Source organism: Myodes glareolus, chromosome 13 (genome assembly GCF_982192425.1).
Source record: "Myodes glareolus chromosome 13, mMyoGla1.1, whole genome shotgun sequence".
NCBI lineage: Eukaryota > Metazoa > Chordata > Mammalia > Rodentia > Cricetidae > Myodes > Myodes glareolus.
The window spans coordinates 40,929,503-40,953,293 of record NC_142038.1 but is presented as its reverse complement, the minus strand read 5'-3'; the positions used below and the strand labels follow the sequence as shown (position 1 = coordinate 40,953,293).

Genomic DNA, 23,791 nt, shown 5'->3' with positions numbered 1-23,791 from the left:
ACACATCAAGTGTGCCAATGAGCTAAAAGTCATTACCGTCCAGGGTAAACCAACTCAGACTTTCCCACTCTTAAATTGTTTTAAATGTTGCATCGATCATCACAACACATACATGGGCTGTTTGAAGATGTTAAATTGGTCATACACACATGAACAAGTTTTTTAAAAAGATTTATTATGTATACAGTATTCTGTCTGCATGTCTGCCTGCAGGCCAGAAGAGGGCATCAGATCTCATTGTAGATGGTTGTGAGCCACCATAGGGTGGCTGGGAACTGAACTCAGGGCCTCTGGAAGTACAGCCAGTGCTCTTAACCTCTGAGCCATCTCTCCAGTCCCAAACTTAAGTTTTTAAAAAGGATAAAAAACAGAACTTTTCAGTCCTTCACAATCCAGAGTAAATATTCAACAAATGCCAGTCTGCACACACTGTAAGTTTCCTCTTTGCAGAGACCTGCCCAGGAACCAGACTGTCTTGTCAGTTCGTGTTGGTGGGTTTCTCTGTGTAGCTTTGGTGCTTGTTCTGGAACTCACTCCGTAGACCAGGCTGGCCTTGAACTCACTTGCCTCTGCCTCCCAAACCACCACCACCCAGCTTAAGGGTACTAAATTTTAAACAATCTAAGTTAGCTGACTTAAAAATTAGACCTTTTAGAGCAATTGATGGTATCAATGTCTTCCATGAACATTTCATTAAGAATTATAAGGATAAAAAACAAAGCAGTGGGGCTGGTGAGATGGCTCAGTGGTTAAGAGCACTGACTGCTCCTCCAGAGGACCCAGGTTCAATTCCCAGCACCCACATGGCAGCTCGCAGCTGTCTGTAGCTCCAATTCAAGAGAATCTGACATCATTATACCAATGCACATGAAATAGTTAAATAAAGTTCTTTAAAAAAGCAATGGTTGCACCCTTCTAATATTTTTGCTAGTTCCTCCTATGTCCTTTTATGAAATGAAAATAAACACTGCTATTGCAGAACAATACTATGAGCTGTATTATTTTTGATGTCTTTGTTTTTTAAATATTTATTTATTTATTATGTATACAATATTCTGTCTGTGTGTATGCCTGCAGGCCAGAAGAGGGCACCAGATCTCATTACAGATGGTTGTGAGCCACCATGTGGTTGCTGGGAATTGAACTCAGGACCTTTGGAAGAGCAGGCAATGCTCTTAACCTCTGAGCCATCTCTCCAGCCCCCTGATGTCTTTGTTTTTTGAAACACACATGGTTTCTCTGTTTAGCTCTGGCTGTCCTGGAACTCAACCTGTAGACAGACAGGCTGGCCTCAAACTCAGAGATCTGCCTGTCCGTGTCTCCTGAGTGTCAGGATCAAAGGTGTTGCGTGCCACCACACCTGGCCAGTTGCTATACACTGGATAATCTCTTCTGTCTTTCCCCTCTGAAACCATTTAACACATTAACACTGCCCAGTCTGAAACAGTACTATGAGCTGTGTATTTCTAAGGAGTCTTAGAAAGAATTAAATTCTGATAGAAACAAGTGAAGTCAATTTGCTGATTTTTTAAAATTTTTTATTTTACATGAAACTGATTGGTGCAATCCTGTGGAACCATCTTTAGAGAAAATTCTTTTTCAAAAGTAAACAAAAATCTTTTGTTATTACTTATATATTAATTTGCCTAATTTTTGAAAACAAAACTCATAGCTTTATCCTATTTAACTATAAACATTACATTTAAGAAACTGAAACAAAAGATGGGTAGCATAGGCATAAATGGAACCGTTCAGTAAACTGCTTCAGTCCACTGTATTTTCAAAGGTGATTATTGAGCCCAAAGGAAAAGTTGTAAGCCACAAACTCTCGTTTTAATAGGACAAAAGAATGTTTAGATTAGCAAAACAATATCTTAAAAACATATCTTCACCCAATTGAAATAACTCATGTATCAAGTTGCTTTCCATTATTTACTTTAAAAATAATACAATTATGACGTTCAAATATGTATTTAGTCATATGACCAAACAAAAAAAATTTGGAAAATTCAAACTCCTGCAACAACTTATATAAGGATTACAGAAAAAAAAGACAAGCTACAAAATACATCATAGGAGGAAAACAATATCACAGCATTTATGCTGGGTATGTATTTTCTTATATATTCACACCAGTTGAACAGATAGTTGTCAAAATTTAGCCAGCTATTAAGAAATGAAACTAAATTCATACTATTTCTGACATTAAGTAACTGCTGATTTCATGTTTGACTCATGGTTTCATTAAAAATGATTTATAGTAATAGTTTACTATCATGACGTTTTGAGAGGCACAGATTAAGTGAGGGCATTATTATGCCAAACCTGGCAGAATCTATACCTGACTCCATTTAATTATAGTGTAAAGTATCTGAAGAGCCCATGGCAACCAGATATGGCATTTAATATGTGCCCATGCTAAGTAACCACATTAACATTGGTGATTAAAACATTCACAGCTAAGTGGATGAGACATTTTAAAAAGCTGCAGGTCAACTTCAATACAAGAACTCAAATGGATAAATCTTCAAAATCTTAAAACTCTTCTTAATCTGTTTGTAAAGTTTGTTTAAGGAGTAGTGGTCTGGTCTTCAAGACCCTAAGAGATTGAAAACATGTTTATTCCTTCTACACTGGGACATCTGAAATTAGTAAGCAAGACAACCTGAATTCATTTTGCTCTTGCATGCAGAAGTGTGTGCGTACGTGTGCGCACCTTAAAATGGCTTAGATTTAAGAGTCAACTTCTCTAGTCAGTAGTGGTGAGAAGCCAGAATCGCTAGTCAGTCACTGTCCTATGACGTCAAGTGTTAAAGTCTCCACAGCACGAGACTCACCTGATTCTCATCACCTGTGGTGAAGAGACATGGCTGAAAAGCAACTGCCACGGTTGTCCTCTATCAACAGCAGAGAAGCCTGCTATCTATACAATTTTCCATCATTATGTATTCTATTCTCAATACTTGGATCAAAATCTCATGTCAATCAGCTTAATCCACACAAGGTGTAAGACAAACAGTAGAACCAATTCTAAAGATTTTAAAATAGGAAACATTCACAGCATTCAAAATTTGTAATTTTAGGGCTGCTAGTCAGAATCTGCAGAAACAAGACAGAAATGAAGAGAAAAACTGACTTCTCAGTGCACCACACCGTGAGTATGGTACCTATGTGATACCAGGTCACAGCTGTAGACTGAAGCTGGAAATGAAGTGACCAGAACGTTCAAACGACTCAGATCCCCTTTTCTTTGTAAAAGCCCTGGAAATGCAATGCCGCAGACAACTCACTAAAAATGTTTCTATTTCATTACCCACATTGTAGTGTCTCATATTCTTCTTTATCCTAAGTTACACGGTCTGATTTTTAAGGTCTATTATGCGTTTTTTTCTGAGTGGTGGCAACACCTCTAAACAAGTAACATAGCTAGTTATAAATCACAGAATGAGAAAAACAAACAAACCAAAAACCTGTACATTTTCCAAACTAGCAAGAAATAAATTATATCATGATATATCAATGGAAATTGTATCAATATTAACTAATAGTTCTATGGTAGATTATTTTCCCCCATAAAATTAAGCAGTGCAGAATAGGGCTTGGCTACAGTTAATCACTTTTGGTTTCCTTAAAAACACAACTTTATTCACTATATAAACAATTGAAAGGCAGTTTTCTTCCTCTGTAATACACAGACATTAAATCTAAGATTTTTTTTTAAAGTCTCAACTACCTATTAAGAAAAAGACTTTTAAATGGCTAAAAGGAATCAGAATACCAAAGTTTAGTGTATGAAGAGTAGATATAAACCAAGAAAAAGTAGATCATTGGTGTTAGGTATTTCATATGAATAGCTGCATTAAGGTCCAAAGTTTTTCCACCTTTACAAATAAAAAAGGTGTCCTCTCCCCATGGGGATCTGCATCGTACATCTTTCCCAACACGTATGAGAAGGGTTTTAGAATGCTGCCAATGTTAAGTCTTCAGTACCTACAGTTAGAGGACAGTAATTACAGTGGCAATGGTGCATCTGAAAGCGTAGTTATGATCCAACACGAGTTGTGGTGGTTCTTTTATCTGAGAAAAAACTTTTCAGAAGAAACACCTGCCCTATGCTAACCACCAGAAGAATGAGGGCTTCTCCTACTGACCAATAGGCCACTCTTGTATTTAGATCCTCTGCTCGGCTTCGGCCTTGAGCCTCTCTCAGTCGGAAATGAGTCTGATAGTCGATGACGGACTTCAGAGCTTCGTGAATGGAAACACAAGCAGATTCCATCTAAACAGAAATATTTCCAGTTAGCTTAACGTCTTTCATAGTTCTATGCCTAGCATATTCTTCTGCTGTTTTTAATTTCAGTCTCTCACTGGTTTAACTCTGCTGTAGTGAACTGGCAACCATCCTTTCATTCTTATCAGTTGTCTGGCAGCGATGCTCTTCTATGCATTCCCCTGGGCCAACATTGAAAGAGGCCTGTTACCCCAACCAGGATGCCACACTTCTAAGGCAGTTGATGGGACACAAACTAACAAACTAACAAGAGTGAACATTTTCCTTTTTTAGTTAAGGTCAGTGGCTATTAAATTTCAAAATGTTCTTAAGAACTAAAAGAATACAATAGTAGGTTAGTAAATTCACCAATAATGGTAGCAGAGGACACAACCAGCATACTCTAAAAATAAACCAAATATGCAAAAGACCCAAACCCAACTAATCAAAGTTATCTGAAACTTTAAACAGGCAAAAGTATTATCAACATCTTTAGCTAACTTTCAAATCTGACAGTGGGAAGAGAATGACCATTATTCTTTTTTTAAGATTATTTTAAGATTATTTACTATGTATACAGTGTTCTGTTTGCATATATGCCTGCAGGCCTGAAGAGGGCACCAGATCTCATTATAGATGGTTGTGAGCCACCATGTGGTTGCTGAAGAATTGAACTCAGGACCTTCCGAAGAGCAGGCAATGCTCTTAACCACTGAGCCATCTCTTCAGCCCCGAATGACCGTTATTCTTCACATTAGTTTTTAGGGTTTTTTTTTTTAAATGCATATGAATGTTTGGCAGGCATATGTGCATGTACATCATGTACATGCCTGGTGCCATAAGAATCCAGAAGAGGATACTGGAATTACAGACAGTTGTGAGTCACCACATGGATGCTGGGAGCCAAACCTAGGTTGTCTGAAAGAGCAACAAGTGCTCTTAACTGCTGAGCAATCGCTTCAGCTCCAGAATAATCTTTTTCTAAACAGGTACCTCTTTGATAAATAAATCTCCATCAGGCCAGTAACTAAACCAATACGTATATGCCCCATACATTCAAGTCTCAGCATCACTGTTAAATGGCTTGTGATCCTCCATGTGGACGATTTAAAAATGGTTATACTTTTTAAATATATATATGTACACACACACACACACACACAGAGAGAGAGAGAGAGCAGGGTTTAATATTCTACTGTTGAAAACCTAATCCTGGAAATGAAATACACAATTCATTACTATTTTATCTCACAAACCACGTAGGAAAAATTTAAAAGACACATCTAATTTTGTCTTAATTTTAATTAAGATAGATAGACATTAGGAAATAACCTGAAATTTTACTGCCGGGTATGCATGCCTATAATATGAAACCAAGCAACTTTGGACAAGAAGATCCAAGCACAAGTAGACCAACCTGAATTATGTGGTGAGTTGCAGACTAGCTTGGACTACAGAACAAGACCTTCTGATAGGCAATATAAGCAATTAACATGTAAGGACCCCTTGGATTATGAGAGCATGAATTAAGAACTGTTATACTCGTTGGTTTGTTGGTGTGGTGGTGCATGTCTTTAATCCCAGTACTTGGGAGGCAGAAGCAGGCAGATATCTGTGAATTTGAGGCTGGCCTGGTTTACAGAGCGAGTTCAGGACAGTCAGTGCTACATAGAGAAACCATGCCTCAAAAAAACAAAACAAAAAAAAACAAACAAAAAAAAAACAAAAAACAAACAAACCCAAAAACAAAAAAGCAAACAAACAAACAAACAAAAAACCCAAAGAGAACTATTATGTTGGAGAAAATTACTGCAATTAAGTTAAATTCATTCCTACAATTTTTGAGATGTAGGTTAATTTTTAAATCATTAAACGTGAAAATTTTCATATATATTAAAAGAACAAAATAGTGAGTCCCATATCCATATTTATTAATGCATGGCTGATCTTGTTTCAGTTTCATCTTTATTTCTATTTTTCTAATGATTTAGAGCAGTTCTTTTTATTAAGATATTTTCTCCATTTACACACACACACACACACACACACACACACACACACACACGAGTGTTTTCTGCATGTACATATGCCCACCAAGGTCTGAAGAGGGCATCAGATCCTGGGGAATTAGAGTTACTGACGATTGCTGGGTCCTCTACAGACCAGCAAGCACTCTTAACTGCTAAGCCAACACTCTATCCATATTTAAAGCCATCTATGATACTGTAGCATTCCTTCAGCTGAAAGAAGATGCTTTAGAACACTGGAATTATTAGCCTTGCTACTCTTCCTAACAATTAATGTTTCTATCTTAGTGGCTGCTGTGGTATGCATCCCCAGTGTCCCAAAAGGCCATATGCTAAAGCACTGGCCACTGATGGGAGAAGAGAGAATCTTTAGGCGACAATGTCTACTGGAATGGAGTTATGTCGTTGGGGGTTCAACCTTGAAGGGTATACTAGGATCCTGGCCCCTCCTCTCTCTTTGCTGCAGTGAAGGTGAACAACTTTCCTCTACTGCGCATTCCTGGCAGTGTTCTACTTCTCCACAGGTTAGCTGACCAGAACTGCAAACTAAGACACATGAACCAAAATGACCCTTCCTCGCCTGGGTTGGTTATCTTCAGCTCTCTGTCCCAGCAACGGGAAACGAGCTGTGAGCTACCACCTGTGTTACCACTTCTTCCTTTCTCTACACTTAGGGGTTCATAACATCTTTGAACACGGGGTTGCACCTCAGAGGTCTCATTATCTTTTGAACATCTAATCTACAGGAATTTAGATTTTTAAATCATTTCAAAATTCAATGTTCAAGGAGTGAATACATGCTATTACATTATGTACTCTTCCCCCTTTTAATCAATGCTCTTCAGCTCTTTTTTATTACCTGGGTAAGGGCACTGACTCGGTTCTCACTGGGAAACAAAGGTGGGTCTTCTCCAACTTGAAAATCAAAATACACCGTTTTGTGTGTGAAAGTAGAAAACTCATTGCTGAAGCAAAATTTGTATGTCCCGTTTCTGGAGGCAGTGAAGGTGAAACTGTCATACTGTTTCTTCATCTCCTTGTACAACACCTGACCGTCAGGATCTTCTAGTCGACAATCTACATCGTAGTGACCACCAGTGATCACCTGGAAGAGAGTTACAGTGATCACGGTAGATAACATTTGAAAACAAAATCAACCAAGTTTCTTGCTAAAATGACAATAAGGCTGTATACAGAAGTTTTCCTATCACAACTTCACAAACCCTGATTTTTACCAGTGGATTAAAGACAGAGTTAAAATTTCAGTTCAACTAAAGCTTTATAGAAAGTTAAGAGGTCCCCTCCTAACAGTAGAGAGGAAATGTAATCATATCAACCATTCAGACAACTGTACTGGTTGCTATAGCTAAAACAAAATGGTGAGACAACAGTTTTGGCAATCCCTAACCACGAAAGCGGGTGGTACAGAAATGTTATTTTCAGGCTTTAATTCTCTTGGCTAACATACCATTGACATTATATATCAGTAAGACAAAGAGGTTTAAGTTAGACTTCAAAGAAATTTCTATTACTTATATGATCTTTTGTTTCAATGATTACATGAGATATAATTTGTATTTGCAGAGCTATAATGTACACATATATATTATATACACAAATACGTATAAGTACAAATATGAATGAATGAATCCACTGGATTAAGACTAGGGCTGTGCAATGCTATGTAAATATTATACCAATGAGCTACATCCCTTGCCTGATTTTGCTTGTGGATTAGATCTTGCTAACCTGATCAGAATGACTACAAACTTGATCTGGTTGCAAGCCTTTAATGGGTAAACTCTCCAGCCAGCCCATGCTCTCCCCACCCCCACCCCCCAGTTTTGTGTTTTGGTTTTTGGAGACAGGATTTCTCTGAGGCCTGGCTGTCCTGAAACTTGCTCTGTAGACCAGGCAGATATCAAACTCACAAGATCCGCCTGTCTCTGTCTCCCAAGTGCTGGGATTAAAGGCGTGCACCACCACTGCCTGGCTGACTACAAATTTGTAACTCACCATTTCAATACCAAAGAAGCTGGGATTACATGTATGCCAGCACACATGATCAGATAAAACATTTTGGGGCTACAATTTTAAAAAGCATTTCATAAACAGGGCATTTACCCTTCTCTCTTAAAGTAAATATCCTATCTTCCAAGAGAAATATGTCTTCATTCTAACATATCTAGATATTCATACCTGATTACAGGACTGAATAAAACAAATTGAAAAAAAAAAAAAAAAGAACTGGCTACCAGCCACATTTGTTCTTAAAAACAAGCAACCTTACTTTAGTTAACAGTACCTCTTCTAAATTTGCTCACCCGTTCCGACTAAAATTGGATATGGTCTCAAACTCAGATTCCACCACCTGTTCACAAGATCACAACACTTTCTTGACCATCCTAAACCATCCATTACTAATCCATGATATACTATGGTCCCAAATGCCTAAAGGTTCTCAAATCTAATCTCTTCTAACATGGGGTTTCCCAACCTGGTAGTAGGGGCTGTATTGTTCCGGGCACCATACCACATTCACATTTAGGATTAATCTCCCCGCAATCTCAGTATATTAGATGTCAGCTGCAGCACCTCACAACTTGCAATTTCTCCCTGTGGGGTGGGAGTGGGGGTGTCCTACCTATTTTTATCCTTCAATAAAAAAACCTTCGCTTAAAATCTTTTGAAAACTCACTATACCCTATCAAGAGTCGAGATCTGTCATATCAGCATGCACTCCCTCCTACCACCTTTAGACTCAGCAACTTCCTGTTATCACCCCCAGACTTCACACAAGCTCTCTGCCTTACAACTCTACTGACAATGGGTTCAACAGAATTTGTTTGCCAACGTATCACAGGACCTAACACTACAAATGTTTATAAACCTAGTTTATTACAAGAAAATGTAATATAAAACATCATTGCCAAAAGTTCTCACAGAGATCTGGAGAGATCAGGTAGGGGCCTTCTTTGCCTTTCTCTTTTGCCATCTGGGCCAGATGTACTCAGACCAGGACCATTCAAGTGTGAAAGGAACACCTTGCAACCAGAGAACCCAGAGCTGAGCTTTGTCTGAGATGTCTTCTGGTCATATGGGAAACTAAACTTTAGAGCAGAGCTCTGAGTCAGGAATTGGGCTACAGGAGAGCAGAGAGACCAAATACAAATCATGTTAGTTACAGGGGAAAAAAAAGACAATCTGATCCAAAATCACTTCCTAGAATTCTCAGCTCCCACAGCCATAAAGCAAAACCATTCTTTAAAAAAAATTATTATGTATAGTGTTCTGCCTGCATGCCAGAAGAGGGCACCATATCTCATTATAGAAGGCTGTGAGTTACAGGGGTTGCTGGGAATTGAACTCAGGACCTCTGGAAAAGCAGCCAGTGCTTTTAACCTCTGAGCCATCTCTCCAGCCCAAGCAAACCTATCTTTACTACTTCAGTGCCACCTGCTCAGACTTTAGTACCAGAGCTTAGCCTAATGCTAGGCCTGCTGGAACTTTCAAACTTCTCTTCAGGTGCCCTTTCCTCCTCTGTTATATCGCAGACCCAAACCTTAATTATCCTTCCACGGGCAGCTCAACCATCACTGTTCCACTACATTTCCCATGGTGAGCGCTTTGTTCCCTGCCAGCATTCTGCCCCTGTAGCACTGCACTTTAATATCCAGACTGAGTCTACTCTAAGGCGGTACTACAATAGAATTCATCTTGAGACTCCCATTTCTATTCCTTGCAATTTTGGGTGACCTTGGATCTAAGCACACCTTGGATTCTGTTTCACCAATTGAAAGGAATAAAACTCTTCTCTATTTCATATTAGTTTTCTTGAGAATGAACATATATAAAACATTTGGCATTCTGTATACATATAAAAGATTTTTAAAACTATTATAGCACCAAGCATATTATCTACAGATATAAAAATTCAAGAAATGTATATTGAACTCAAAGGAAATTCTGACTTACATCTTATAATTCCTTTGTAATTATATATGCTGAGAATTGATACACACATATATCCTTAATTCTTTTTTGATCCTTAGTCTCCTCTCCCTCCCTCATCAAGTATTACCACCAATATAAACACAAATTACCAAGTACTGTTGATTTTACCTTTTGTTTTTCTCCTTCCGCACTATGCTAACCTAGTCGAAGCTATTATCGCTTCTTTTAAAAAAATACGTTTATTATTTCCAATTATGTGTATGGGTGTGTCTGGGAGAGAGTATGTGCATATGAGTGCCAATCCTGCAGAGGTCAGAGGTTGTTGGATAACAAAGGGATGTACTCCAGTTACAGGTGACTACGAGCCACCCAGCACTCAAGAATTGCTGGAATGTTAAATGAGCCTATGAACAAAAACGGGAGACTGTTTTAGTCTACTTTAAGAAATCACACTCAAGAGAAAAGTTCCTGGTTTACACTGTCCCAAAACTGAGAAAGGGCCTCTCGTGTAATCACAATTTTTTTTATTTTTACAACACCCTTGACAGATGATCTTTAAAAATCCTCTAACAGAGAGCTTCCAATCACGTCTGCAGTAACCAAGAGTCCGGGGTCATACAAAAACCCCTCTCCAAGACCCTAAAAGATCATGGAGTTATATTAAATCCGATTACACTGGAGTTGTGGGTTACAGGAGTAGGGAGCTGGGCATTTGTGTGCAGTAACAATTCAAAAAACAAAACCCTTAGTTTCTTAAAGAAGGAAGTTATTTAATAGGGCTTAAATTCAATGAATGACACCGGAGAATGTCACAGCCGCAGGAAGCATTTCTGAAATTCACAATGCCCTGCCTCCATAACCGAGGTGACTCAGGTTAGGCCAACATGGGGCCGGGGGTACCTGGAACTCCAGGGTGCACTTGGTGCCCTGAGTGATGTCCTCGTAGAAGCACTGCTTGGCATTGTCGGGCAGCTCAAAGGTGATCTCGGAGGCGCCGCTCGGGCCCGACAGCAGCAGCAGCAGCCCCCACAGCAGCGGAAGCAGCCTGCATCCCCAACGGCCCGCTGCGGCCGCCCTGCGTGGCAACGGCGCCGACCCCGGCATCATTCCGGCAGTGCGGCGGCCTCAACTGAGCTGTGGGGCCTCGACGCGCGCAGCAGGCCCGGCCCCTGCCGGCCCGCGAGCCTCAGCGACACGTGCGACGGGGAGCGAGCGCGGGCTTCCGAAGAGACGCGCTGAGGAAACCGGCGCCGCTCCGGGAAGACCCGAGGGACGGGGGGGACAACCGGCGGACTAGCGGAGGAAGAGGCCTCGCTGACCGGAAGTACAGAGGGCGCCTCGGCGGAAGGGGCGGGGCCGGCAGGCCCCAGCGACCCGGATGTGATATCCGGGGGGCGGGCGAGGCGTTGGAGTGAGGACGTGGAAGCGCGCGAGGCCTCGGCGTTGCGGGGGCGGCCTCCTTGGGCGAGGGGCGGGGCCCGCGCGGGAACTCCACGGAAGGGGCGTGGCCGGCCGTTGCCTAGGAGGGGCGCGTGGTCTCTCTGCTCGTCTGGCTGCGGTGGTGAAGGGCTTCTGCTGCGTTTTGTTACCGTGAGTACGGAGTTTGGGGACGCTCCGAGGGACTCTGAAGAGCTCACTGGGGCGGGGGCGGAGAGCGGGGACCCATCGCCGGTGGTGGAGCGCTCTCTGGTTTGCAGGAGGCTGTCTTATTAATTATAATTGTGTTTGGAGGAGGCAGCTTAGGCGAAGAGCGCATATTCTCAGAGCTGAACACAAGACTGGGATTTCTAATCCTTGCTCGTTACCTCCCGGTCCTCTGACCTTTTCCTGGATGCTTAAACTCAGTGCCTTAATCTAAAGAGTGCTAGTAAGTGCGGATTATTGCACGGGTTCATTATCTGGGAAGGGCCTCTAGAGGAGGGGCTGGCACGTGGTGAGCACTAGCTAAGTTTCGGTTTAATAAAAGCAAACGCCTGTTGTGTACCCCTTTTCTGGGTCCTTCCACCAGTAAGTGGTCATTGTACTGATTAGGGAGTTAAGGATCCAACACAGCAGCAGAATTACTAATTTGCCTATGAGCAACATGGCGTTTCTTAATACATTTTACCATGCGTCTGCCAGTCAGGTGGTGGCCTTTTTTTTTTTTTTTTTTTTTTTTTAGAAAAAAGCAGGGATGGACTTCATTAGTACGGGGGTTTGTGAGTAAGGGTGGGGTAGGTTATATAAAAGGAGAGAAGATGGAAGTCTACTCTATGGCCTGGGGCACCCAAAGCTTCTGCAGTGGCCAAAGGAATGGAGGCCAGAGGTCACAGTCTTAAATTCATCTGGACTGGGAGACTACACCTTCCTGAGAACCAGGCCAGAAACAAATATTATTTTTGTTGGTGAGTGAAAGTAAAACTGAATTTGACAGTGAAAACTGTAGGTTCTGTTTTCTGACTGAGCTGGGAGAGGTAATAGCGCTCTTTTAAACAAACCTCGGGCCGCAATCCCAACTCTCAGGGAGGCAGAGGCAGGCGGATTTCTGTGAGTTGGAGGCCAGCCTAATCTACAGAGTGAGTTCCAGGACAGTCAGTAATACACAGAGAAACCCAGTCTCAGAAAAACAAAACAAAACAAGCAAACAAAATAGAAAAAAAAAAAAAGAAATGAGCGGATAACGTGACTCAGTAGAGCTAGTCCAGTGCTGACTCTTCAGCCCTGCGGGGGTGGGGGTGAGGGGATCTCTACCACACCCAGACCAGTCAGCCTACTTTCTTCCTAAGAGGACAATAAAGTCTCAGTACAGTATGAGGGGTTTGTGAGGGAGGAAAGGGGAAATGATATAACTATAGTCTCAAAAATAAAAGTAATAATAAAAAAATCAGCGTAATATCACTTTTAATCGCAATTAAATATTACCAGACAGGCAAAATTTTTACAGTATAACAATGCTAGACATGGTTGTGCGCTGCTAGTGGACAACCACTTTGGGGAAACCCTAACGTAATAACGTGAAAGATATATGTATACTATGGAATACATACATGGCCTGAAAGTTTCACTTTCATATTTTTTAAATTATTTTTTTTGTTTGTTTGTGATCTTTTGTTTTGTTTTGTTTTTGAGACAGTTTCTCTGTAGCTTTGGTGCCTGCCCTAAGAACTCACTCTGCAAACCAGACTGGTCTCGAACTCACAGAGACCCGCCAGCCTCTGCCTCCCCGAGTGCTGGGATTAAAGGCGTGGACCACCACCGCAGGGCTAAGATTATTACATATACAGTATTCTGTTTGCATGTTTTCATGAACACCAGAAGAGAGCAGCGGATCTCATTTTAGATGGTTGTGATCCGCCACGTGGTTGTTGGAAATTGAACTCAGGACCTCTGGAAGAGCAGTCTCTCCAGCCCCACTTTGCATAATTTTATACCATACTGTACATTGTACCTTAAGAGTATTTGCTGTGGAACAGTGATTCTCCAGGGTATCTTTCTGGGGTTGCAGACACAGGGCACCCCCTTTGGCTTTTTTATGGGCTCTGCAGGTCTGAACTCAGGTCCTCATGCTTGTGCAGCAGGGCCATCAATCAGCCCAGCCCCTTTTCATAATTTCTGCTTCAAGAGCTAGACAGACAGACACAGAGGACAGATGCTTGGAGTCCTTATTCCTAAATGGCAACTATGGAAGAAATCTCTCGAAGCCGGGAATCTAGTCAATTCCTGGATGATTAACTCGTCAGGAAGTATGGTAGACCATATTGCTTGTCTCTCTGTAGAAGTTCCTCAACACGGCAGAATTAAAATTTGGTGTTACGAGCCTGATAATTTTGGGCCAGTATTTTATTATTATTATTATTTTGGATTTTCGAGACAGGGTTTCTCTATAAGGGCCAGTATTTTAAACCTCCAATTGGAAGACTCTGTGTAGCAGGATGGAAATTGAAGGTAGTGAGAGCCATGCTGCTTGTTTCAGAAAACCTCATTGCCCCAACAGTCTTCGGCCACCAGGTGGTGCTGTTCACTTTTCAGATTACTACACAGGCACAGGCGCTGCCTCGTTCTGCTTTCCGAGGTTTACAGAAGTAATGCAGCTAAAACATTTGAGCAGAATTCGCTCAAAAACACCAGACCAACAAAAGGGAGAGTGGAGAGTGGTTGGGTAATGGAGAAAGAGCACTAACAGCTGCTTCTAGAGCGTCGTTAAGAGTGTCAGCTTTTTCCTAGGGCGGTGAAGAACCATCGAAGAAATTGAGCCACTAGAGGACCTCGTTAAGAGTTCTGTTGTTAAAAGGAATGTTTTGTCTGCCATTAGATTAGATTGAGGTGTATAAATAGGGAAGTAAGATTAATATATGTAAAGCCATTAGCAAAAAATATGACAGTGGTTGACTAGGTGGCTGATGGGAGTGTCAGCTGACGCAAGGTGACTGGATGGAGAGGTTCTGAGTCATCGCAGAGGCGCTGAAAGACTAGCCTGCTCTGACTGAGTGAAAGTAGGGATGCTCGGGAGAGCAAAGTGGGGCAGTACCTGGGGAGACACAGAAGAGGCTGAGGCATCCTTTTAGCCGGGGTGGGGGTGCTTAAAGCAGTCGTTTCAGTCTATGAATGATGATCTGTTTTCTAGACCTCATGCTCAGTGTAACTCATGGTGCTTTCCATATAAGGCACTTTCTTCCTTTACTCCAATCCTCTGAAGACCCTGTATAACTCACCTTATGTAACTTTCTTCTTGCTCCTGTATTTGGCACATAATGAATGCCCAACTATATTAGTTAAAGACATGATATAGAATGATAGAGAAGATGAATAATAATTGCATAATACGGTGCACCAAAATCTTCCCCTTTTATTTTGATATATATGGTAATGCTATTTTAATCATTGTAAATAATTGACTTTTGTAGCATTCATGCTTTAAACGGTGTATTTACTAGGCTATTTTGTATTGCATGTGATTGGTTATCTTTTTATTTAAAGTGCCTTGTGTCTTGGAAAACAAACCGTATTGACAGCCACAGGTAGTTGTAAGTCTGTATTCTAGGTAGGAAGCAGCTGAAAAGTTTATCAGTTCTTGGGCGTAACTGAGTGTTTGCATGAGCTGTCCTGTGCATCCAGTAACAGTGGAAAGAGTAATAATAAACAATGTCTTTTAGCCTCATATAGGCCCTGGGGTAGGGACAGCCTATGTGAGGAACACTACAACTCAGAAGAGCCCAGTTAAGAATGAGTGTCCTTTGGAAGGCCGCTGTATATATATTAACTATACATTCAGTTCCTTCTTGAGGTCTGTTTAAGCAACTTCTGCCTTTCAGAGTCACTGTTAGAATGTCCTCTCTCCACTGGGCTCAGGGAGCCAGTTCATGCCCATTTGTGTATTCATTCTTCCCCACTTCCGAGCTGAAATGGGCTTTGTGTTTGTTAGACATCCCTTTAAGGTGGAGCCACATCCTTGCCTCAGGAACTCCGTTCTTATTCAGCATTTCCCACCTCACTAAAGACAACTCATAAAGCATATTTAAGTAGTTCTAGTGTGCTCCCCATCAATCTAATTACAGACAAATACTGTAATTACTTAATATTAGACAGGGTTTCTCTGTGTCTCTTGGGCTGTCCTGGAATTCACTATGTAGACCAGCTTGTCCTGGAACTCAGACAAATCCGCCTGCCTCTGCCTCCCAAGTGCTCAGATTTCTCCCTCTCTTTTTTAAGTACTTTATCCTTTTTCTTTTGCGTTCCAAGCCTACATATATTTTTAAACACACACTAAACCATTTAGAGGTTTTTTTTTTTTCATCTAAATCTATCTTTACTGTATAGCTTTTTCTGACCATATGAGTCTTTAATTTGCTAAGCAATGTGGCTAGGATTAAAGCCGAGGCTTTGTCTGGCTCCATCCTATTCCTTAGCTTTCTGAGAGTCTAGCTTCGTGGTGGAGGTACTGGTGGGAGCCATGTTTAGTCCCAGAACTCTATGGAGTTTCAAGGTCGTGCCACCACGGAGAAGCATGTAGTCAGCTCTGTCAACACTGTTTAAGTGTGAAGGACAGTTTGCTCTTGTGGTGCTGGGATGGAATGCAGCTCTTCTGCATGCTAGTCACACTCTGGAACATTAACTGTTCTTTTCATGTGGGTTCGGATGTATTTGTTCACAGGACCCACATCGGCTCTAGGAGTGGATGGAAGTCATAGGGAAGCAAAGCACACAAAGACACATATCTCGGCATAAACAAACATAACTGTGCTTTTAAATACATGGAGAAACTAAGGTTATAAAACTAATAATGGTAAAGTCAAGGGTTGAAACCATATTTAATACTGGGATTCTACACTCTGTTCTTAAGGTTTTTTGAAAATTAAGGGGTTGAGATGGGTGTTCTTTATTTACATTGAAGCCATTACACTGGGAAGTCCTCAGTTCTTGGCTGAAACACTCCCCAGGCCCTGGGACTGTCCATGTAAACAAGGCTGGCTTGGAACTCACCGTGTACATCAGGTCAGTCTCAAACTCCTGATCTTCTACCTCAGCCTCCGCCTGCACACTGTGCTGCTTAAGTATTAGTTTCAATAGACCCAAATTTAATTATTTATAGAAAATTGGAATGTTAAGCCAGGTGGTGGTGGTGGAGACAGAGGCAGGCGGATCTCTGTGAGTTCAAGGCCTGTGTGGTCTACAAAAGCTAGTTCCAGGACAGGCTCCAAAAGCTACAGAGAAACCCTGTCTTGAAAAACCAAAAAAAAAGAAAGAAAGAAAGAAGAAAATTGGAATGTTAGCTTTTTTATCAGACTTTCTTGCTCATTCCACAGTAGGCAGCATGAACGTCACATTTTTATTGAGTTTTCTTGCCATCAAGTCTTGCAAGAGTGATCAGGTTTAGATGACTGCTGCAAACAGTGGGCTTGGGTTACAGCTGAGTTGGGTTGTCCACTGAATGGGCAACCCACTGCTTTTTACCACAAGCTTAAAGGAAGCCTGCTCTCGGTCTGAAGTAAGATGACACCTTAACTCTCAAATTTAGCAGCTCAAAACATGACCAAGACAAAGGTTGGTTGTGTCAAGTCAGGCTGTTTCAGACTTGACATACCGCAAGGGGAAGGCAAGCGGCCCATGGACACAGCCTCTGATCTGTGGTATCCGAGCATGTTCACAGTTTGCTTCTTCATACCCACCAGGTCCATTTCCAGCAGAGTTGATCAAGAAAGCCAATTTCCCCAACACACAGTGGGTCTTATGCTAATTGTATAGCTTGAAAGAAATCTATTAATGCACATGCATCTCTTTGACCAACAGTTAGGTTGGACATCTTTCCCTGTTTACTGACTCCTTGTTGCTGCTGTGAAAAGTATGATGTTCTTGTTTTCTCAAGTTTGTTTGCTTGGCTCTTCTTGGGCCCTGGAAAAACATGGCTAGGGCTGTCAGTGTCACAAATTGAATAAGACTCTGGTCTTTGCTCCTTAGGTTCCTCCACACTAGTTGGGGGATGAACTGCATAAGCAAATGCTTCGAATGCCAAAGGTCAAAGTTAAAACATAGTTCTCCATCCAGCTATCACAGTCCTTCCATTTCCAGGTGGAGACATAAGAAACAAACCTGCCCCAAGGCACAGACCGCATTGCAGAGAAGACAGTTCTCAGCATACAGCAGACTCCAGGCTTGTGATAATAGGAACAGTGTACAGGGTGCTATGACAGCAGGTCAGAGACAGTAAGGTTACTTTCCTAACGTACACAATCTTTGTTAAGTAAAGAAAATATGTAAGAAAATACTATACCATCAGAACATGTTTTTATTAAAGATAGCACAATACCATGAAAAAAATTTGAAAATGAAAGGACCAAAGTTTGTTTTCCGTTGTGGTCATTTTCTAACTATGTGATACTAAGAAATTTTGTTAGTAATGTCACAAATAATGTTAAACACAACCTCATATTTGTGGGACAAATACATAACCGTGTATATATGAAAAAGTTTAAATCATTAACTTTAGATCAAATGCATTTTCTACCAAGACTTAAGTTACCTTTGTAGAAACTGACAGATGAATCATATGGATGTGGAAAGACCTCAAACAGTCAAAAAGGAAAAAGCCCAAAGAACAAAGTTTAGTGAGTCACACCTCACATTGTAAAGCTTACTGCAGACATTTACACAGCATGTGGTTCTAGCGTTAGTACAGAGAACTCAGAACGGAGAGGCTGGAATCGAAGCCTCGTAGCTACAGACAGTTGTGCCAAGAAACCAGTGTCAACAAGGGTGTCAGAATTTCTTGCCCAAATATCTAAAACTTGTACCAGTAACTGTTCTCTCTTTCTCTAAATACAAAGCTATAGTCCTAGAGAATTGTACTGTTCTTTTGTGTGGGGTTGGTGGGTTCAAGGCAGGGTTTCTCTGTGTAACTTGGGCTGTCCTGTAATTTTCCCTGTAGAGGTTGGCATCAATCTCAGATCTGCCTGTCTCTGCCTCACGAGTGCTGGGATTAAAGGTGTACACCACCACCACCCAACTGAGCATTGCACTGTTCTTTATGGTGTGGTTTGCTATTACATGTTTATAAATATTCCTTCAAATTACCCAACTTGACTGCACCATGTTTTTACCCAGTGAACCCTGTGACTAGCTTCAGAAATCAAAGCAGAATCTTTGAAACGGTATCAGACCCTAGATTGTGTTGTGCAATACTTGAGGAATGCGTAGAGAAATGGGCACTGTTGCTCAACTGTCACTACTGATGACCTGAAATGACAAGGTATTAAGAAATCAAGTAGCTGTGGAACTTGACTGCTGCAGTGATAATGCTTTTTAAAATAGCGTCTCATGTGGGTTCTTTTGATGGCACCCTAGAGAACATAAGTGGAGAAAAGGAGACACGAAATAGCCAGACTTCATGAGCAGTCATGGCTATAAATGTATTATGCATGTAGTTGCAATATAGACAATATCGCTTAGTGCTCTGCATAAGATCTAACTATAGGTTTGCAAGGATTGTGGCACTAATTAACCCTCAAATCCATGTGGTTACTTAAGGTAATGTAAGGACACTTAAAGGGAAAGAAAGGAGTTGGGATCCTGAATCGTAGACTGAAGGTTTACTTAGTAGAGAGAAATCACACTCAGGTTTCGCTAGTCTCACATGTGCTCCGTCTCAGTTGGATTGCTAAAATGTGGAATAGCCTGTTGATAACAGTTCTGAGAAAGCATGCTCGTACGTAGGAGGCTGTTTTATACGTTTGAGTATGTACCCTAAATGAGTGGCTGAATTAATCTAGTAACAAAACAAATGTTTGCAAAACTGTACTAGTAATTTATTAGTACAATAAATTCCTGGCAATTGATAATGTACAATTTGTTTTTCAAAAATTGTAAGCCATAAAAAGAAAGAAGAAAAACTTGTTGGGATTGAAAGCAAATGACAGAAAACTCACCAATATAATATTGACAATAAGAAATAAAGTCCTGAGCCTGAAAAGCCAGTGAGGAAATTACTAACTGCAGGTGTTTATTCGCCCTGCTCACCCTAAAAAGACTCAGGACTGGCAGGAATTTTGAGTTTAGTATATGTAAATATCAAAATACTAAAATATTTAAATGACATTTTGGGTTAGTTCAAAAAATTTAAAAATTCGAAAATAAATTTTGCAAAAAAGCTGAGAAATTTAAAATATATCTACATAAAGGAAATTGACATTTTAAGACATTTAGACTCAATTAAATGTTAATTCTATCTGGTCTATGCTTGTATATAAGAAAAGAAAAAGAAAAAGGCATTGTATCTAAATTCCTTAAAGAACTGAAAAGTAAGGAGGCTTGGGAGATGGTCAGTTGGTAAAGTGCTTGGTGTATAAGCATAAGGACTTAAACTTGCTCCCCAGCACTCTGGGCTTACTCTACCAGCGTGTCTAGCACTGGGGATTCCTGGGCTTGCTCACCACTAACTGAATCCATGAGCTTCAGGTTCAGTGAGAGATCCTGCTTCAAAAAACAAGATGGAGAGTGATTGAGGAAGACATCCAGTGGTGACTCTGGCCTCCTCATGAACATGTTCGTGTGTACATGTGTTGGCTACACACACACACACACACACACACACACACACACACGCACATGAATGTATATACACAAACACAAAAGTAGTTCAGATTTGAAACAAAAACATAAATTTATCAAAAGTACAATATTCTTTCTGTCAAGAATATCTTTTCTGAGTGTTTATCAGGAGCATAGATGGACATGCTTGTGTCGTTATACAATGCCAGAATTTATTGAATACAATAAATTCATGAACCCATATTTTATTTGATTTAAGAAAGTCATATTTGCTTGCTAGCTGATCACTGACAGTTACAGGGTCTTTTATTTCAACCTTAATTATTGATATTAACTCCCAGATCACATATTGCACCTCACTGTATGGGTGGGTTGCAGAGTCTTCCTTAAGAAGGGGTCAAAGAGGCTGCCTGTGTTCAGTTTGTAGAGGGGCTGTTCTGAAGGCAGACGGGGAAACAGGGGCAGGCCAGTAGGGCACTAGACCACAGCTGTTCAAGTGCAAAGACGTCATGCTGCTACATTTGACCTCTGGGTGCACCTTCTGGTACAGTCTCCAGTGAAGAGGGTACCTTTTGTGCTTGGTAAGCTCATGTGTCTTGTAATTTGATAGGTTTCACTGTTTATTGGTAGAAAATACCAGTCTGTGTCTCCTGGTGTGCTAGCAGATGATGGTATTTACTCGTGTAAACAAGATGTGGAGCCATTCTTTCTTGGCACTTACACTGAAAATGGAGTAACTCAGGTCAAGGCTGTTGCTTCATTAGGTAGAGCAAGCCATGGCTGGGCAGAGGTTAGAAGTCAATATTTCAAACAACACGGTGCAACCCAGAGCTGACCCAGCCTGTTCTCCATGGTGACTTAATATTTACAGGGAACTTTTACTAAAAATATTTTGTTTTTGCAGCTAGCAGAAGCCAGAACTCTGGAACACTTTCTGCTGCCTGTGGATCTTCTGTACTGACAGTTTACCCGAGAGCTCCAGCCACTGCACAGTTGCTTTCTGTTAGACACTTCCTGCCGCCCATCCTTTCCTCTTGGAGAGGAGTTGCAGGCAACGACAGTAAGGAGTCTCTCACCTCGACTGTTGTAGTTGCCCTTACCGTCATGCCGAAGAATAAAGGCAAAGGAGGCAAAAACAGGCGCAGAGGTAAAAATGAAAATGAATCTGAAAAGAGAGAGTTGGTGTTTAAAGAAGATGGGCAAGAGTATGCCCAGGTGATCAAAATGCTGGGAAATGGACGGTTGGAAGCCATGTGTTTCGATGGTGTAAGGAGGCTGTGCCACATCAGAGGCAAGTTGAGGAAAAAGGTTTGGATAAATACCTCAGACATTATATTGATTGGTCTACGAGACTATCAAGATAACAAAGCTGATGTAATCTTAAAGTATAATGCAGATGAAGCAAGAAGTCTGAAGGCGTATGGAGAACTTCCAGAACATGCGAAAATCAATGAAACAGACACATTTGGTCCTGGGGATGATGATGAAATCCAGTTTGATGATATTGGAGATGATGATGAAGACATTGATGATATCTAAGCTGAACTAAGCATGCTGCATTCCAAGTTTTCTGAAGATACTTGGGGTCTTGACCTTCAGCTGTTAAGTAAAACTTCTTTTAGCATGAGGATGACTTGTTAAAGCAGATTGATGTATTTTTTTTTGAAGTATTATATTTCTTTGAAAACCAAAGATGTCATTGTAAGTGACATGTTAACCCTTTGTTCTTATAGATGTAGCTGAACTTAGGGGTAGAGCAGTGTGCACTGTTGAGACTGCCTTTCCATTTGTGACGCTTCCTTTCTGGCACGTGCTTTGTGTCAGCAGTTCCGCCTGTCGAGCATCCTGGGCTGAATATGCCCCAGTTCCAGCACATCTGCTTCAGGCCCTTATGCCTTGAGACTTGAGTCAGGTTTCCACATTTGTAGTCAGAATGCAGCTGTTTTGTACTTACGGAGCCATGCCATTTTATACTTTCATGCTCTGTACATTGTAGCCTTTATGTTGTTGCCACCCATAAATAGGCATTTCGCAGTGCAGTTTTTAAATTACATCAGTAGCAATTTCAAGTTTTAAAAATTAGCCGTTGCAGAAATTAAACACTTAGGTGATAATCATCTTGACTTTAGAAATACAGTAGTTGACAATGTTTATATGTAATTTTTACTTTCCTAAGGCATACGCAAGAATTGAAAATAAAAGTGAAATAAATATGTTCTGATACTTGCATAGAGAAGGTGGTTGTTAATAGCAGATAAAACATTTTTTTACTTTGCAAAGTAGGTTTTGTAAAAAGTCATTTCCAAAAAGTTAGCTACTGTATTGAGGCTTTGAATAATTTAATTGCTGTGTATGGATTAAAGTTAATTACATAATTGTATAAACAAAGTCTTTTTTAACCTAAGCATAGGTTAAAGGGAGAGGAACCACAGCTTAATGCAAAGGCAGTCCCTGTTTCCTGAACGGCAGAGTCCAGAAGAGAAGCTCAGTGAAACATGTTGGCATAAAAACACTTTTTCCTTTTAATATGTTCATTATCGCTCTGGTATGTAACAAAAATAAATGACTGGATGATTTTTAGTTCATCATGAGAGAGGCTTTTTCTTTAAATTAGACTCTGGCGCTTAAGGTGAACTTACTGTTTGCTCATTCAAGTGATGCTGGTGTCGGAGGTCCGCAGTTCACCCGTGCTGCTTGGGAAGTGAGTATAAACCTTGCCGATCAGCCCTTGGATGCCTTCTCCCTAAAGAGTAGTTGCTTTCTCAGGCTTTGTTCCAGGCACCTTTAAATGGTGACTGGACATGAGAATAACAGTGTTCACCTTTTTCTTTTCTCCCAATTAGCCCGTAATAATGTAGCTTAAGAAAATTCCCCAGTCAGAAAGAAAGAAAAGCAAATTCAGTTTTCCTGGTCGTTGATGGGTGGATCTCTTTAAATGGGTATGCAGTTCCTTGTAAAGGCTAATTTTGTAAAATGGCGCTAGACATGGTGCCAGACTAGAGGCATTGTCTTTCTCCCCAGAAGGACAGTGTCTTCTGGAAAAAGAACACATTGCTGGAGCTTGTTCTACATAGCATACCTAACTATACTGTTAGCTGACATTTGTTCCATTACCACTATAAATTGTTAATACAGAAGAAGTGTGATCATGGGCCAGCTAGCCTGGTGTATTCAACAGCAAACAAGAGACTGTTCCTTTATATCGCCAGTCAGATCTTATTCTAGCTTCAGGGTTTCTCACCCTCAGTGCCAGTATTGACCACAAAAACAATTCATGTAGATCATATCCTAGGATGTGTTATGATGGCTATCATTCCAGGTTAGCCTTGAAATAGCCATGCCCCTCCCTTAGTGCCTCCCCACTCTGCTCACATGATTTTAAACTGATTTCCTAATAATAGCTCATACATGAACACTGTGCCCTCAGTCAGCAACTTTTTATTCTTGTGTTACATTTTGCTCCTAATACCTCCAATTTTATCCACATCCATTTGGAAGTACCCAGTTTTCTACCTCCCCT

General features: G+C 40.9%; 2 protein-coding genes across 3 annotated transcripts; one reads left to right on the top strand and one right to left on the bottom strand.

Annotated features, from left to right (window-relative positions):
* Positions 1 to 1,516: 1,516 nt before the first annotated feature.
* Positions 1,517 to 11,586, bottom strand: Tmed7 (transmembrane p24 trafficking protein 7). Its single transcript, XM_048419676.3, has 3 exons — positions 11,152 to 11,586; positions 7,157 to 7,402; positions 1,517 to 4,279 (listed from the first exon to the last, which is right to left on the bottom strand). The coding sequence occupies exons 1-3, from the start codon at positions 11,356 to 11,358 to the stop codon at positions 4,043 to 4,045; spliced, it is 690 nt and encodes a 229-aa protein (XP_048275633.1). The 5' UTR covers positions 11,359 to 11,586; the 3' UTR covers positions 1,517 to 4,042.
* A 110-nt stretch (positions 11,587 to 11,696) lies between these two features.
* On the top strand, positions 11,697 to 22,856 carry LOC125390615 (eukaryotic translation initiation factor 1A). 2 transcript variants are annotated; one of them, XM_048419677.2, is made up of 2 exons: positions 11,697 to 11,841; positions 21,176 to 22,856. In XM_048419677.2, the coding sequence occupies exon 2, from the start codon at positions 21,376 to 21,378 to the stop codon at positions 21,808 to 21,810; it is 435 nt and encodes a 144-aa protein (XP_048275634.1). In that variant the 5' UTR covers positions 11,697 to 11,841; positions 21,176 to 21,375; the 3' UTR covers positions 21,811 to 22,856. The 2 variants fall into 2 exon arrangements, with proteins under 2 accessions (XP_048275634.1, XP_087752197.1); XM_087896071.1 differs by lacking the exon at positions 11,697 to 11,841 and adding an exon at positions 12,618 to 12,635.
* Positions 22,857 to 23,791: the final 935 nt, after the last annotated feature.